General features: G+C 36.5%; 2 protein-coding genes across 7 annotated transcripts; both read right to left on the bottom strand.

Moving 5' to 3' along the window:
- Positions 1-229: 229 nt before the first annotated feature.
- LOC122289957 (protein GRAVITROPIC IN THE LIGHT 1-like) lies at positions 230-5,865 on the bottom strand. Of its 5 annotated transcripts, none has more exons than XM_043097415.1 (4): positions 5,559-5,865; positions 5,318-5,466; positions 4,951-5,076; positions 230-1,825 (listed from the first exon to the last, which is right to left on the bottom strand). In XM_043097415.1, the coding sequence occupies exon 4, from the start codon at positions 1,823-1,825 to the stop codon at positions 413-415; it is 1,413 nt and encodes a 470-aa protein (XP_042953349.1). In that variant the 5' UTR covers positions 4,951-5,076; positions 5,318-5,466; positions 5,559-5,865; the 3' UTR covers positions 230-412. The 5 variants fall into 5 exon arrangements, with proteins under 5 accessions (XP_042953349.1, XP_042953350.1, XP_042953348.1 ...); XM_043097416.1 differs by having other exon boundaries at positions 5,390-5,466; XM_043097414.1 differs by lacking the exon at positions 5,318-5,466.
- A 758-nt stretch (positions 5,866-6,623) lies between these two features.
- On the bottom strand, positions 6,624-13,718 carry LOC122289956 (protein transport protein Sec61 subunit alpha-like). Of its 2 annotated transcripts, none has more exons than XM_043097413.1 (7): positions 13,566-13,718; positions 11,574-11,947; positions 11,051-11,278; positions 10,505-10,859; positions 10,287-10,414; positions 8,429-8,564; positions 6,624-7,192 (listed from the first exon to the last, which is right to left on the bottom strand). In XM_043097413.1, the coding sequence occupies exons 2-7, from the start codon at positions 11,915-11,917 to the stop codon at positions 6,953-6,955; spliced, it is 1,431 nt and encodes a 476-aa protein (XP_042953347.1). In that variant the 5' UTR covers positions 11,918-11,947; positions 13,566-13,718; the 3' UTR covers positions 6,624-6,952. The 2 variants fall into 2 exon arrangements, with proteins under 2 accessions (XP_042953347.1, XP_042953346.1); XM_043097412.1 differs by lacking the exon at positions 13,566-13,718 and adding an exon at positions 13,204-13,493.
- Positions 13,719-13,882: the final 164 nt, after the last annotated feature.

Genomic DNA, 13,882 nt, shown 5'->3' with positions numbered 1-13,882 from the left:
ATGCGAAACAGCTAGACAATCGGTGTCTCTGACTCTCTACCGTAATATTAACAAAATTGCTTTGGATGAAGACCCAAAAGACTGTTCCGAACACAACGGTCGGCCTCTAGTTCAATGTCGTGTTTGTGGGTCCAGACGCTACCAATAATTCCCCTGGTCAACGAACCGAGACACTTTTATAGTTTAGAAACATTGCGAATTAACTGAAATAAAATCAACATCAAGAATATTGTTCTTTATAGTAATTAATTCTATTATTTCTAAACATACCAGCTGATACATTACAATTTAAACAGCCTTGATTGATTTATGAAACAACGAAATATACAAAATCGGTTAAAACATGATTGAAAACGATCGAATTCAAGATGAAAGGAGCATAATTCTCTCGCATTTGTTTACTGAAGTGCAGCTATCTCTGTTTTTTGGATACTACCTTGATTTGAACTCGAGACAGATAGACCTGGCACTGTATAACAGTTTCATCTATCCTGAACCCAGGAACAACTGTGAATGCAACCGATGATGGGTCGGATTCCGGTGTGTCCTCGGACGGAAGGAATGCCTCTTCTTCTGCTACACTTTCCATGTACACTTCTGAAAATCTACATCCCTTGCTAACTTGAAAGATTGAGGCCTCGTGCTTAAAAGAAAATGCCAAGCAGTGAAGCAGCCAAACCCGCCTTGCCATTTCAAGGAATGAAGCAAAGAAGGCAGTGTTTGGGAATTCACCAACATTCACCAGATTTCTTTGATCAAGATTACCAAACAACGATGATTCCAACTTGGGATTGACAAGTCTCACGTACTTAACAAGGCAAAACTTTGCGAACTTTGATTTAAGCTTCTGGCCTAGAAACGCCTTTAGTTTCACAGATTTCAGTTCCATGAATCGCCTGAAAAATAGTTGTTGCTCCTGCTTCTTATCTGGCAAAGATTTACCCGTAAGAGAGAAGTATGGATAATTGAAGGACTCAAACATTTGCATGCAAACGAAGGACTCGAAAGCGAAGCATTTGTGATCATCTTTCCGATAAACCACTCCAGGTACGATTGCATTTGCTGCCGCATCGATATCCCAACTAGCATCTTTCATCTCCTCCACCATCAACCTGACGAAGCTTCGAATGGACTTGACAGTGAGCCGGAGAAGTGTTATAAAATGGGCAGCAGTCAAGCCTGAATGGTGAAGATTATCGAGCACATGTAACTGCCCACTTTGGTTTAATCTCTTCTCAAGTGACCTGTTCTGTTTGGTGGCTTCCTGCAATTTCTCTTTGAGAAATATCATTTCAGAATCCTTGAGCCTCAACTGAGATTCCAACTTCTTCCCCATTATTTCATAGGTTTTCAGGACACTTTTTTGCTCATGAATTTCAGCCAAAACCATTGCCTTCTCCGGTGAAGCATCGAACAGTTTCTTCGAGTAACTCTGCTTCAATTCAGACAAACTCTTCAACTCCGAGACTACTATTTTGTCAGCAGCTTGAATCCCATCAGCATCATAAGGAGACTGAGAATGCTGTAACTGAGCATACGCGGCTTTAATGGATGAAATGCTAGCAAACAGTTTGGCAAGAACAGCTTCTAAGGCCACCTTATTCTTGAGCTCTTCTTCTTCTTCGTCATGAGGCCGAGACCGACTAGCCGCCCGGGCTGCACTCTTGCTAACATTCCAATCTTTCTTGGCCATTTCTTTGGGCTTGACCTTCTTTCCATCAACTGGAGCAACTCCGGTTGCCATCCGAAGGTGAAGAACTTTGGCAAAGGTTCGTGCCAATTTACTTCCAGCAGGTTTCATGGCCGATGGCTTAACAGAATCCATCTACAATGTCGCAAAAGATGATAGTGACGAACAGAAGGATTGAGCAAAGGGAAATATACACAAGTGAAACGCAATATGGAAAGAGAAAAACCTACAGTACTAGCAGAACAAAGATTTGAGACAATGATGAGCGTGCTGAACAAAAGAGAAAAGCAATATGCTTTAGCATAGGCACTTAGATCGAGGCCATTAATGGAGGATGGAATTTCCTTTTGCTCTTTTACCTTTCAGAATTTCCAATTTGCAGTCTTTTTGAAAGAGTGAAAAAGCGGATTTAGACGCGGGAAAAATAGAGAAGATGAATAGTGAAAGTACCAGAAAGAAAAGCTTAGGAAGAAAGATTCAGAGACACGTTTAAAGTTCGAAGTACTAATTACAACGCACTTGAACATCAGGCCCCTTCCTGATCATGAACGACAAGTTCCTGTAAAGTATATAACACGATCTACAAACAAATACTTCTTTTAAATAAAAAACAGAAAAGTATTCGGAAGAATCAAAAGTTAAATTACTATTTCTTCTTTTCGTCTCCCTCTCTTAATCTAAGCCTCATAAATTCTTTCTACAAATATTATTAAATTTGAGTAATGCACTCATTGTTTCAATTCTCATCCTCTCGTCACCTTATATTATTATTTTAAATAATTATATTTTATTTATGAATTAATAATTTAATAACATATTATAAAATGATAAAAAAATAAATAATAAATAAATTTTTTATATTAAAATAATGGTCGTAATCTTATGGTACAGGTATAATTATTAGTGCATCTTAACTGCTGAAGCATCATTTAGCCACATAAGAAAGATCAGATCTAGTGAAAATCAAAGTAAACAAAGCTAATGGAACATGGTTCATTTTCGCAAACATCCATCGTGTGCACGTGCAAATGAGACATTAAACCTGTTATGATTAGACGTTTGTATACTAATACATTTAATCTAACACTAATATGTAATCAAACCATTATTTTATAGATAAAAATTAATTATTTTAGAACGAAATGTTGGTCCATTTACATACCATAGGATTCCTAGAGCCTGCATAATGTGACAAAAAGAGATCATGTCCTATGCAATCTGCATTGACCATATGGTAAAAAGTCATGTGGCCCCCATCATGAGTACTTTTGTGCAGCAAGATTAATAAAAATCATGTGTGGCCCCATGACTACTCTGCAGCAATATTATTTTCCATCCTCAATGGTCTGTAGTCCTTCTCATTTATCACACAAGGGGCTATTTCAGCACCAACCCTTTTAAACTTTGATAATTCCACACCCACCTCTCTCACACATGGCGGGTCCCATTTATATAGATTCCATCGTAAAAGCACTAAGTATGAAAAAAATATATTTATTTTTTCCAAAAATAAATGCTGAAATATCATCTTCCATAGCAGGAACATGTATTTTATCCTTACTTGCAGAAACATTCCAAGTCCACAAGCTTTCATATCTTCGGATTTATGTAGCAGAAATTTGTTAATATTTCAACCACTACACCTTGTATTAACGCCAAGGGCTATAATCCAAGAGAACCAAAAAGAAAGAAACGCTCACAATCTGACAATCACAGTCACTTTCACCTTCATCAATTTAAGGAGGGGAAAGTACATTTTGTATATCCATGAGCACATAGGTTGTCACATATTTTATTTTTTATTAATTTGATTTGATTACCTATTATTTAGTTTGGTTATGTTTTTATAAGGAGCAAAAACAAATCCCATAAATTTGTCACTTCCCAAATTGATGAACAGTTCATATTGGACAGTGGGCATAGAATTTTTAAAAATTTTACTTAACGTTTGTTTTCACAATTCTTCTCAACTCATCTAATCTAATCATTATAACTTTTTAAAATTTTCACACAAAATAAAATAAACAATTCAACCTTTTCAAATTTCAAAATAAAAATAAAAATAATAAAATATTTTATCAATATTTTATTTAACTTTTAATTTTAATCTTAACTCCTCTCATCTCTTCTATGAAAACAAACGAGGGGGTGTGCAAGTTCAGTAAGCTCTCTAGACAAGGTAGAAAAAATCAGGACTCACGTTAAATAACCAACTTTTTCACAGTGGATTCCACTTTTTGAAAATAGAACTGCATAGAATTTATACATTCTAAAATTATATCTAATATTGTTCAATCACTCATGCCCACCCACTTAGAGACAATACTTGCAATGATGTGGATTATGAGTTCAGTTGTATATAACTTATTATAAAATCTATTAAATTTAAAAAGAAAATCGAAATATCATTAACTTTTAATGATAAAAGATGTGATGCACATCACCTATATGTTGTTAAGGCTGTGTTTGGTAAGTAAATCACTAATATTCACAATCAATTTATTACTATTTATAAATTATTCATTATTTTTTTACTATTATTTACTATTTTTTTATTACTATTTACAAGATCACCTTTGACCTAACTATCTCAATAAATAGAATTTTTTTGACGTCTAAATACTTTTTAAAATATATATATTTATATAGTTACTTCAATTAACAAAGGGCAATTCTAGGGATCCCCAGCTGGATCCCGTTCAAGCATCCCATTTATTTTTTATTAATTTTTTATATATACTGATTAGAAAAATGTTATTTAATAATATTATGAATTTTATTCATTTTTTAAAAATATTTAAGTGTTAAAAAAATAATATGAAAAAAAAAACACTTTTACATATTTTTTTAAAATCAAATTTTTAACACTTTTAAATATTTTAAAAATGAAAAAAATTTACAATATTATTAAATAATATTTTCTTAATCACTATATTAAAATAAATTTAAAAAAAAGAAAAAAATTAGAGTGGGATAAATGAACGGAATATTCCAGCGGATCCGTATCATTTTCCATTAACAAATACGACACCCAATAAATAAAAAGATATATACGCAAAACTTGAATTTCACATGTTCCTTATTGGTCAATCCCTTTCATGCTGACAAACTGCCGCGATGGCAAGCACGCACAGTACATTATGGCATGGAAACATCACGGTCAATTTCTTACTTTTAATTATAAAAAACAATTTATGATCGTATTAAAACGCCTGATTTGACTGACCAATCAAACAACATAGCGAGAAATATTAACATACCGTAAAATATCTCGAAAAATTGCACGAGACAAAATATTGTATCAACTTCACTTCATCGCAACGTGATTAGCAAGAAAAACAGGGCGACAGCGACAACACCTCCACAACGATCCACCTCTACGATCCCTGCAACCACACCCCACACAAAAACAAAGTCATCGAAACCGGTAGCAAAATAATTAGATTTCGACAACATAAAAACAAACAAACCAGACAATCGAAACGAAAACTGTCGTGAATATTACTTCAATCGCAATACCTTTTTACTTAAGAGAAGTAGAAGAAGAAACCAATCGAAAGTAGTTTGTAACACAAGATATGAACAAAAAACATCTTCGTTTTGTACACAAAAATAAGAAATAACAACCATGTATAAACAAGGACGCGTTGATGGACAGTGTTCTGAGAGTCTGCGAAATTAAAGCAGCAAATATATAACCTTTCCTCCAAAAGAACTAAAATCCTGGGAAAAATCTTATACTCTGATTCTCGGGCTCTCAGCCGAATAAATTTTTTCTGTCCATGGAAAGAAAATAAAATATGATCGAAGACTAAATAAATAAAAGTCTGAAACGAAACTTCCTCTTCCTCACTAAACCTTGCGTTACCTTACGAAGAAACTTCGCGTAATCGGAAGGAAAAAATAAAATAACTAATCCCCTTTGACCCGACTTTAATAACTTCAATGCCTCGAAGCAAAGGTTTTCCCGTATTTCTAGTTTGAGAGTTGGCTTTTGGAGCAGCAGATAATATTGATCATCGGCTTTACGTTCGTTTCTGTTGGTCTATCAGGGAGGGGAGCTGAGAGCAGGTACATAGAGAGAGAGAGCAGGGCAAAGCTCTCGAGCGGCAGAGAAAAACAGAGCTGTGAAAAACGAAAGAGGTCGACAAAAATTAATCAAGAAAATGCTGGAGAATACAAGTGTTGGGATTTTAAAGAGATTGGGTCGCTTTCAGTGTTCGTGTTTACGGTAGTGCCACCGATTCTTTTTAATTATTACGTATCTGCTGATAGTGGGGATTGGGGTCGGGTATGGGTAATATGGGTAATTCAGGAGAAAAATATGCGACGATATTGTAAATGGACAGTCTTAAATGTATCGCTGGGAATTTATTGAAAAAAAAAATGGTTGCCTTTCGCGTGAACGAGGAGGCCTAAAAATCGTACTAGCAAATTAGCAAAATCCCCTGGCACGAAACGTGACCACCTGTTCGCCTGCGGGTCCCAGAATCGGCTGAATATTTAGCGGTTCAAGTTGTGAGTCGCGACCCACTGAGTCCACAACAATTTGCGTACTTTTTTTTATCTTCCACAAAAAATAATATATGAAGTTCCAATTTTAATGAGCATGCGATGCCATGCTTAACTTGGAAATCAAGGACTCTTTACAGTTAAGGTAATTTGGATGGCTCAGAAAAATGGTGTATCGTAGGCGTTTATTAATGAAGAACTTTGAACGCGCAAGTGATTGACAAAGAGTTGTAGTTTCTTCCTTCTATAATGTCTTGAAAATCTATTAATAAGCCTTATTTTTTAAACACAACACAAATATATAGAAACTTTTTACATCCTCGTGCAAAAAATAATTTATATTTTTGGTGTCGCTTCGTAATCGATGCTATAGGTTATACGCGCTTCGACAAAAGCGAAAGACAACCCAAGAAGCTACGAATCAAAGTAAAGCAGTTTCCATTGCATTAAATAAATAAAAAAACAAAAAAAAAAATCATTCAAGGAATTCGTATAGATCCAACGGCTCGGGAGAAATAAATATCCCCGGGAGGGAGGTAAATGTCCAAAAAGGGTAAAAACAAACAACAAATAAACGAGATGAAATGAATCTCTGTTGTACTAACAAACTATCCCTAGGCTCTAACATCTTGAACTCAAGTCTTTGGTGTGGAAAGGACCTACTACTTAAATCTCTCTGCGCACCAAAACTGCCAGGGAGCTCATTAGCACCGCCAAGGCGCCAAACATAACTGGTAACAAGACATAAGCCTAGAAACCAAAGAAGCCGAGCTCGCTTGCTCTTTCCTTCTCGAAAGTTTCGAAGTACTGGTAAATGATTGTCACTGCAAGCAGAATTCCTGTCCCCGAACCAATCGCCCCCATGAAATCTGCCAACACTGTCAATGCACCAATGCACATGCCTCCAAATGCTGCAGCTGTGGGTATGTAACGGTTCAGCTCCTTCTGTAAGTTTGACTCACGATGCCCGGGCATCACCATTTGTTGTTCCTGCAAAGTCAGCATAAGTATTATATGAAATGACGCGCTGCCATTTTTGTAACTAAAAGGTTATCTATCACTTCAGCATCTCACTGTTTTGCACAAGCGTCCCACATTTTTTTAGTACCAAGATGCAAAACAGAAGTGTTGTAATTGCTGTTTCTTTTTTAGTTTCAAGTGGTAAAACGACAAACATTTTTGCTTTAGCAATAAAAATATCAAGGTATCACCTATGCAAACCATATGCCAATTGTAGACACAAGACATATTCCAAACCCACGCCATCCATTTACCATCTGCCTCTGAAGCAATAATTAGTTGCTCAAATATTACCCCCTAAGCCTCAGTTTAAATGGTAAAAATATAAGTTGAAAACAGGGGGTGGCGGGACCTCTGAATTCTATACCTCTGATGGCACTTTATTTTCCTTCCAACTTCAACAAAGTGGGGAAAACATTACTTCATCCATAATAAATATCTTATTTTCCAATTTTCAGTTTTTTCTTTTTTTTGGGCCCCGGGTGTCCAGAAAGAATGTCTCTACTAATCTCGGGGGTGTACAGGCCCTCGGCAAGGAGTTTCCCACAAGTGCACCTCGGGCAATTCTATGGAAAAATCTCTCAGTCCGATGGCCCTTAGAAATTATTTGCACCTGAGCCCAAGGCCTTTACCACTTGAGCCAACCCCTAGGGGGCTCAAGTTTGACATCCTATATGATGGCACTAAAAAGTTTGACATTCTCACTTTCCCACATCCTAAAAAAATGTCATTTACGAGAATTTCAAAGCATCAATGGTACAAGCAGAAAGTGTGCAACACAACCAGCTTTAAATTGCAACCCTTACAGTCCTCCAGTATTTTTGTATTTTTGTAACAAACTTCTGTAATTCAAATTTCTATCATTAGCTTTCAAACAGGTCTCAGTATTTTTGTAACAAACTTCTACAATTCAAAATGTTACATACAGATACAAACTTCTACAATTCAAAATGTTATATACAGATATCTTAAATACGGGTAGGTTGGTGGATATAGTCCAGGTGGGAAGCTCAAATGAACCCAAAATACATTCAGACAGTCATCACAAAATCATTTGGATAGGATTACCTCACCAGTTTCAGAGTCATGCCAGTTTCTATGCCTTAAGATATTGCCAACTTCAATTTCAAAACAACAAGAATTCAGGCTCCATGAACACACACACACACACAAACAGAAGAGAAACTTCAATCCAAGAATTCTTACCTTGAGCTGCTTGGCAACATCTCTAGCTGATGATCCTGAAACTTCAATCCAAGTTTTTGAGAATAATGCACATGCTGACAACATAAAGACCAGATAGAACAACGCATGGAAAGGATTGGCTGCCATATCAGCTAAGCTGCAAAATATAGGATTGTATCAAAACGGATTTAACAGCATCATTAAGGGGATGCTTGGGGAATTAAATGAGATGAGAATTTTGTAAATAGTAGTAAGATTGTTTGTGAATAATAGTGAGATAGTTTGAGATAAGTATTTATTGGATTTTGAGAAAGGAGAGAAAAAAAGTCGAATAAAAAAATACTATAAAGTTAAAATATTGTTAGAATATAATTTTTTAATAAAATTTTTGTTTTGAGTTTTGAAAAAGTTGAATTGTTTTTCCCGCCTAAAGGGGTAGTTTCTTGTACATACTGGGCTAGGCCTTTTCTTTAATTTATACAATTTTGATTACTTATAAAAAAAAAAAAAAAGTTGAATTGTTTTTTGTTTGAAAAGTTAGGAAAGTTGTAATGATTAGTTTAAATGATGTTTGGGAAGGAAGTGAGATGGGATGGGATGAGATAAGATTGGATAGGATGGGATGGGATGAAAATCGTTTCCAAACATCCAAGTCAAGGAGTAAAAGCATACATATTTTTACAAGGTAGCACAGATTCTTCAATTAGCCTTGTCCACATCTTGTACATATTCGATACAGATATGGTAGGAGACATACATGATTCGTATCCATAAAATGAGGACAAACAAGGAAATCGATATTTTATGTATACGATTCAGATACTGCAAAATAGGAGTCAAATACGACACTGATCTTTTTGGACAGAAACTAAATTTTCTCAAAAGAAAAAGTTGGGGGGGGGGGGGTTTCTAAATATTTAAAAAATAGTTTTTTCAACTACCCTATTTCCACAGATATCAAACATGGATTGTTATATCACTTCCTTCTTTAATTTTTAGCTTTTACATTATGCCTTTTATCGTTCATTATTTATAAAAACAAGCATTATAAATATTTAAAAATACATATATACGCTAGACAATTAATGCTAGCTCAAATGGCACCTCTTTTCTTTTCTACATAATAATGACTTAAAGGATAAGGATGCAAGTTATGGACCCACGTGTAAACATATGTAACGCTCCGATGGAAGACCCAAACCACATGACTTATACTCCAAAATTAAGGACTAGTCAATGATACAATGAGAGTCATATTGGAACCTTATAAAGAGCAAGAATTTCTCATTTTCAAGCAATGTGAGATCTCATTCACCATCTACCCTTATCCTTATCATATGGGCTATCACAATCTCCCCCCTTAAATTTCCGACGTTCTCGTTGGGCCTGTCCGTTGTAGGTGGCACAACTCAAGTCCACATTTCTAGTTGGGTTAGGCTCTGATACCATGTAACACCCCAATAGAAGGCGCAAATCACATGGCCTATACTTCAAAAGGATTAGCCAATGATACAATTGGAGACCCAATGGAACCTTATAAAGAGTTAGAACTTCTCCTAATCAAGCAATGTGGGATCTCATACACCACCTACCCTTATCCTTATCATATGGGGGGTATCACAACATACTATCACACTCACACAGAGACAATTAACATATACTTGCCATTATTATCCAGTGCATTCAAGAGTTGATGTATCTTATCAATTGTGTCCGTATTATATTCTCAAAGAGGTTATTACAATTTGAGCTAGAGTTCACTGTCCACATCTTATCATATTGGGGTTTTGTAGGTGATCAACCATGTCCAAATACAGACACAACCTATGGCTTATAAGACTTAATTCAATCTCTCTATCAGGGGAAAGTTCTTAATTACCTTGATGGTGCGGTGATATAATATGCAAGACCACCAACAGGTATAGACTGGCCACTTGAGTATTCGGATTCCTTCCATTTACCCAAAAGATTCACCAGAAAATTTCCACTGTATCTCCGGTAAAGCAGCTGTTTAGACAAAACACACATTTTTTTTGGTTAAACAGTGACACAGAAGGTCAAATCCAAGTTGTGGATACAAACATAAAAAACCCATACTTGAGAGATGAAGTAAAGATTGGACACAAGGGCAGAGTGTAGAATGATGGGCATGTTGGAGGTATAGAACAGCTTGATTGGATAAGAACCTTGTTGTCCTCTGGCATTCTTTGACCTCACAGGCAAAACCACACGGAAACCTTGGAAATAGATTACAATTAGGAAGACCAATACTGTAGCAAGCAAGTTTGTCACATTTGGTAGATTCTGCCGGTAAAAGGCCTCCCGGAGAGCACGAACCTTGTCCGTTCGAGTTATAAGCAGATGGAATAGAGCAATAACAGCACCCTCAAATTCAGCTCCCCGCCCACTGTTAATAGTGGTGGGGCTAAATGCTTTCCAGATAATGTTTTCACTGAAAAAGAATCATATAAATCTTCAAATATTCAGATTCATCATACACATCTCAACGAAGCAAGTAAATGAATTCCCCAAAAGATACCAAGCTCTAAAGTTATTCTTAACCATAAGGGAAACATAAATTTTAGTGCTTAGTCCTGAAAGTTTATGAGTTATATATCCAGAACAAAGAAATTAAATACTCACCAGATATTGGTAGCTATGAAAAGTGAAATTCCAGAGCCTAGACCATATCCTTTCTGAAGAAGTTCATCCAAACATATCACAATGATACCAGCAAAGCAGAGCTGAATGATAATAAGAATTGCATTTCCAACTCCAAGTTGGCCAACACTGCCATACATTCCTGAGAGAACGTATGCAACCGCCTCACCCACAGCAATCAGGATGCCAAGTAACTTCTGCGCACCATTTCTGGGAAGAAAAGGGGAAAAAATCATGTCAAACATAGACCACAAGTTGACAATCCAGTTGCAGTCATTGAAAAATAAAGGCCATTTAGTGCTTTGGAGGGAGCATTGTGAAGGGAAAAACATCTTTAATAATCCACACACACAACATCTAGGAAACAAGCTCATTAAAAAAAAAGTTACATAAAAGTCACCGGTCAAAGTAAACCTAGCCTAAAAAATCATAATAATTTGGATGTCTGCTAAAAGAAGTGAAACACAAACACATTATATACGAATAGTTGTAGAAAGATACTTACAGGAGGGCACGATCTTCACGTACATTGTTGTCCACTTCAATGATCTTTGACCCAGCAAGGAGTTGCATCACCAGTCCAGAAGTCACAATCGGGGTGATTCCAAGTTCCATAACAGTCCCACGGTTTGAAGCAAGAATAACTCGCATCCAATAAAATGGATCTGCGCCTGTTGTGGAGTGTATGCCATAGAGAGGAAGCTGACTGCAAACCAAGAAAATGAATAGAGAGATCACGGTATAGATGACCTTCTCTCTAAATGGGATTTTCCTATCAGCGCTCTGAACTTCAGGCAGGAATGAAAGAAATGGTCTGACCAAATGGAGAACTCTAAATCCTCCCCCCATCTTACTTCTTCCGAACTAAGTCAATCTAACCTGCAGTCATTCAAGGAGTAAAACGAGTTTAATGTGGAAGATAAAAACAAGCAATAAATGTCCTCCATATAGAAAAAATTCCTTGATTAAAATGAAAACTGCCATCCAGACCATTAATTTGTAGATAAATAGCAGGAGAACACAAAAAATATCATCATTGTTAGTATAGAACATGTGCTGTGGTTGAAATGAGAACAGCTGCATAGCAAGAAAAAGAAAGCCTAAAATGATGAGTGCTTCCTAGAGGTAATAGAACATAACAGAATGAACGATAAATACATCAGTTTGACTTTTGGAAACGAAAAAATTTGTTCTCGAACAAAAATATGAACCCAGTTTTCTGGTAATCTAAAATGCGTGTCACACATACTTTCTAAAAAAGTGAGACTTTCAAGTTTCAACCAGGGTTGTAAAAACCCTGAATCAGATTTCAATGTATTATCCTCATATTTTGAAGAACACCAGTTTGTTGACCTCGATAAAGAATACACCCAGATTATTGCAATGACAACCAGAGTGCTGAACACCCCATGATGCAATAAGAAATACAATTTCTATCTCCTAGCTGTTAAGTGGATAAAAATAAAGAACTGGTTTCAGATTGTATAAACTTCATAAAAGCAAGCTGTGATATATGTTTTTGGCAATGCACCAACACCTCAAAAATTTCCTCATATAACTTTTAAAAACTGGTCTCATTTTCAGCAAATGTGAAACTTCTTTTCCAGGCCTTCAAAAATTCTTGAGCCCTTCGTCAACTGAGGGCAAATAGATGAACAGAGATATTTATTAAAAAAAAATCAACCATTAAACATGGCATCACAAACCTGTCAATTTATCATAGCCACGTATAAAGGCAAAAACAACTTGAAACCAAACATTCAAATATTCAAGAAAAAGTTCCAAAAAATCCAAATAAAAATCGTTTTAAAGACAACCGAACTAACCTAATAAAATTTACAAGCAAATCAGCCACAATAAAATTTGTGACAGCGATACACTAAGCACCAACACATGCACGCGAACACGTGATTAGCTGAAGAAATTTGATAATTCAGAAACTATCACCTAGAAGAAACACAAATGCATACGGAAAATTCTGATGCGTGTTAGCATGTACCCATATACACGGGCATACACATGACCACCAACATATATAATTACATATACGAATACATTCGGAAATCGAACAGATCTTTACATCTGGAATTAAATTAAAGAGAGGGGGAGAGACATTTAGAGGTTGAGAAACTAACCCAAGATCCGTAAGAAAAATTAAAATTCAAGAGACCGAAATCCGGTGGTTGCCTCTAAATCAATCCGATAGTTTGGTCGGAGAAGAACTGGATCTGGAATTCTGGAGGAGCTTAAAAGGGAAGAGAAGGGTTTTGGGGGGCCGGGCCTAAAGGTAATGCGGGGTGTACGATGGGCAAACGTGGCTTGGAGGCCACGGAGGCAAGCGAATTAAGAATTGACACGTGTGAATGGACGTTACGTGGATAGGAGAAGACCGTATGCTCGACAGATAGTAGTATTTGTTACTGTTACCTTCTAAACGACCTGTATGATGTTTGACATTAGCCAGATCATTTACTAGTATTAAATAATGGAGACTTACTGATCGCAAGTCCGGCCAGCGGCGACGGCGAGAGAGAGACGGCTGCAAAACTTGAAGGAGAAGGCTAGGGTTTCGGCCGCTCGAGTGAGAGAAAGAGGAGAGCAAAGAGATATGAGAGAATCTGAGATAGACATCAAGTAAGCCAACGGTAGGCATCCCGTATCGGTCATTTTCTATAAAAACCGGGTACCGGGGTTAAAATCCTGTACCCAGTTATAATACCCGTAACCGGCCCGGTTAGGGTAACGCGGGTTTCGGTCTGAATTTTATCCGGTTCGGAACCCGTATCTAGAACCCGATTATTCGGGTTTTGATCC

Source organism: Carya illinoinensis, chromosome 12, assembly GCF_018687715.1.
Source record: "Carya illinoinensis cultivar Pawnee chromosome 12, C.illinoinensisPawnee_v1, whole genome shotgun sequence".
Classification (NCBI taxonomy): Eukaryota; Viridiplantae; Streptophyta; class Magnoliopsida; order Fagales; family Juglandaceae; genus Carya; species Carya illinoinensis.
This window is presented reverse-complemented; position numbering and strand designations above follow the sequence as displayed.

Bases quoted from the DNA above. Each gene is read 5' to 3' on its own strand.
- LOC122289957 (XM_043097415.1), bottom strand. From the start codon at position 1,825: ATGGATTCTGTTAAGCCATCGGCCATGAAACCTGCTGGAAGTAAATTG.
- LOC122289956 (XM_043097413.1), bottom strand. From the start codon at position 11,917: ATGGGGGGAGGATTTAGAGTTCTCCATTTGGTCAGACCATTTCTTTCA. The intron at 11,279-11,573 runs GTAAGTATCTTT...TTTTCTTCCCAG, and splicing joins CGTGAAGATCGTGCCCTCCT to AAATGGTGCGCAGAAGTTAC. The intron at 10,860-11,050 runs GTGAGTATTTAA...ATTCTTTTTCAG, and splicing joins TTCATAGCTACCAATATCTG to TGAAAACATTATCTGGAAAG.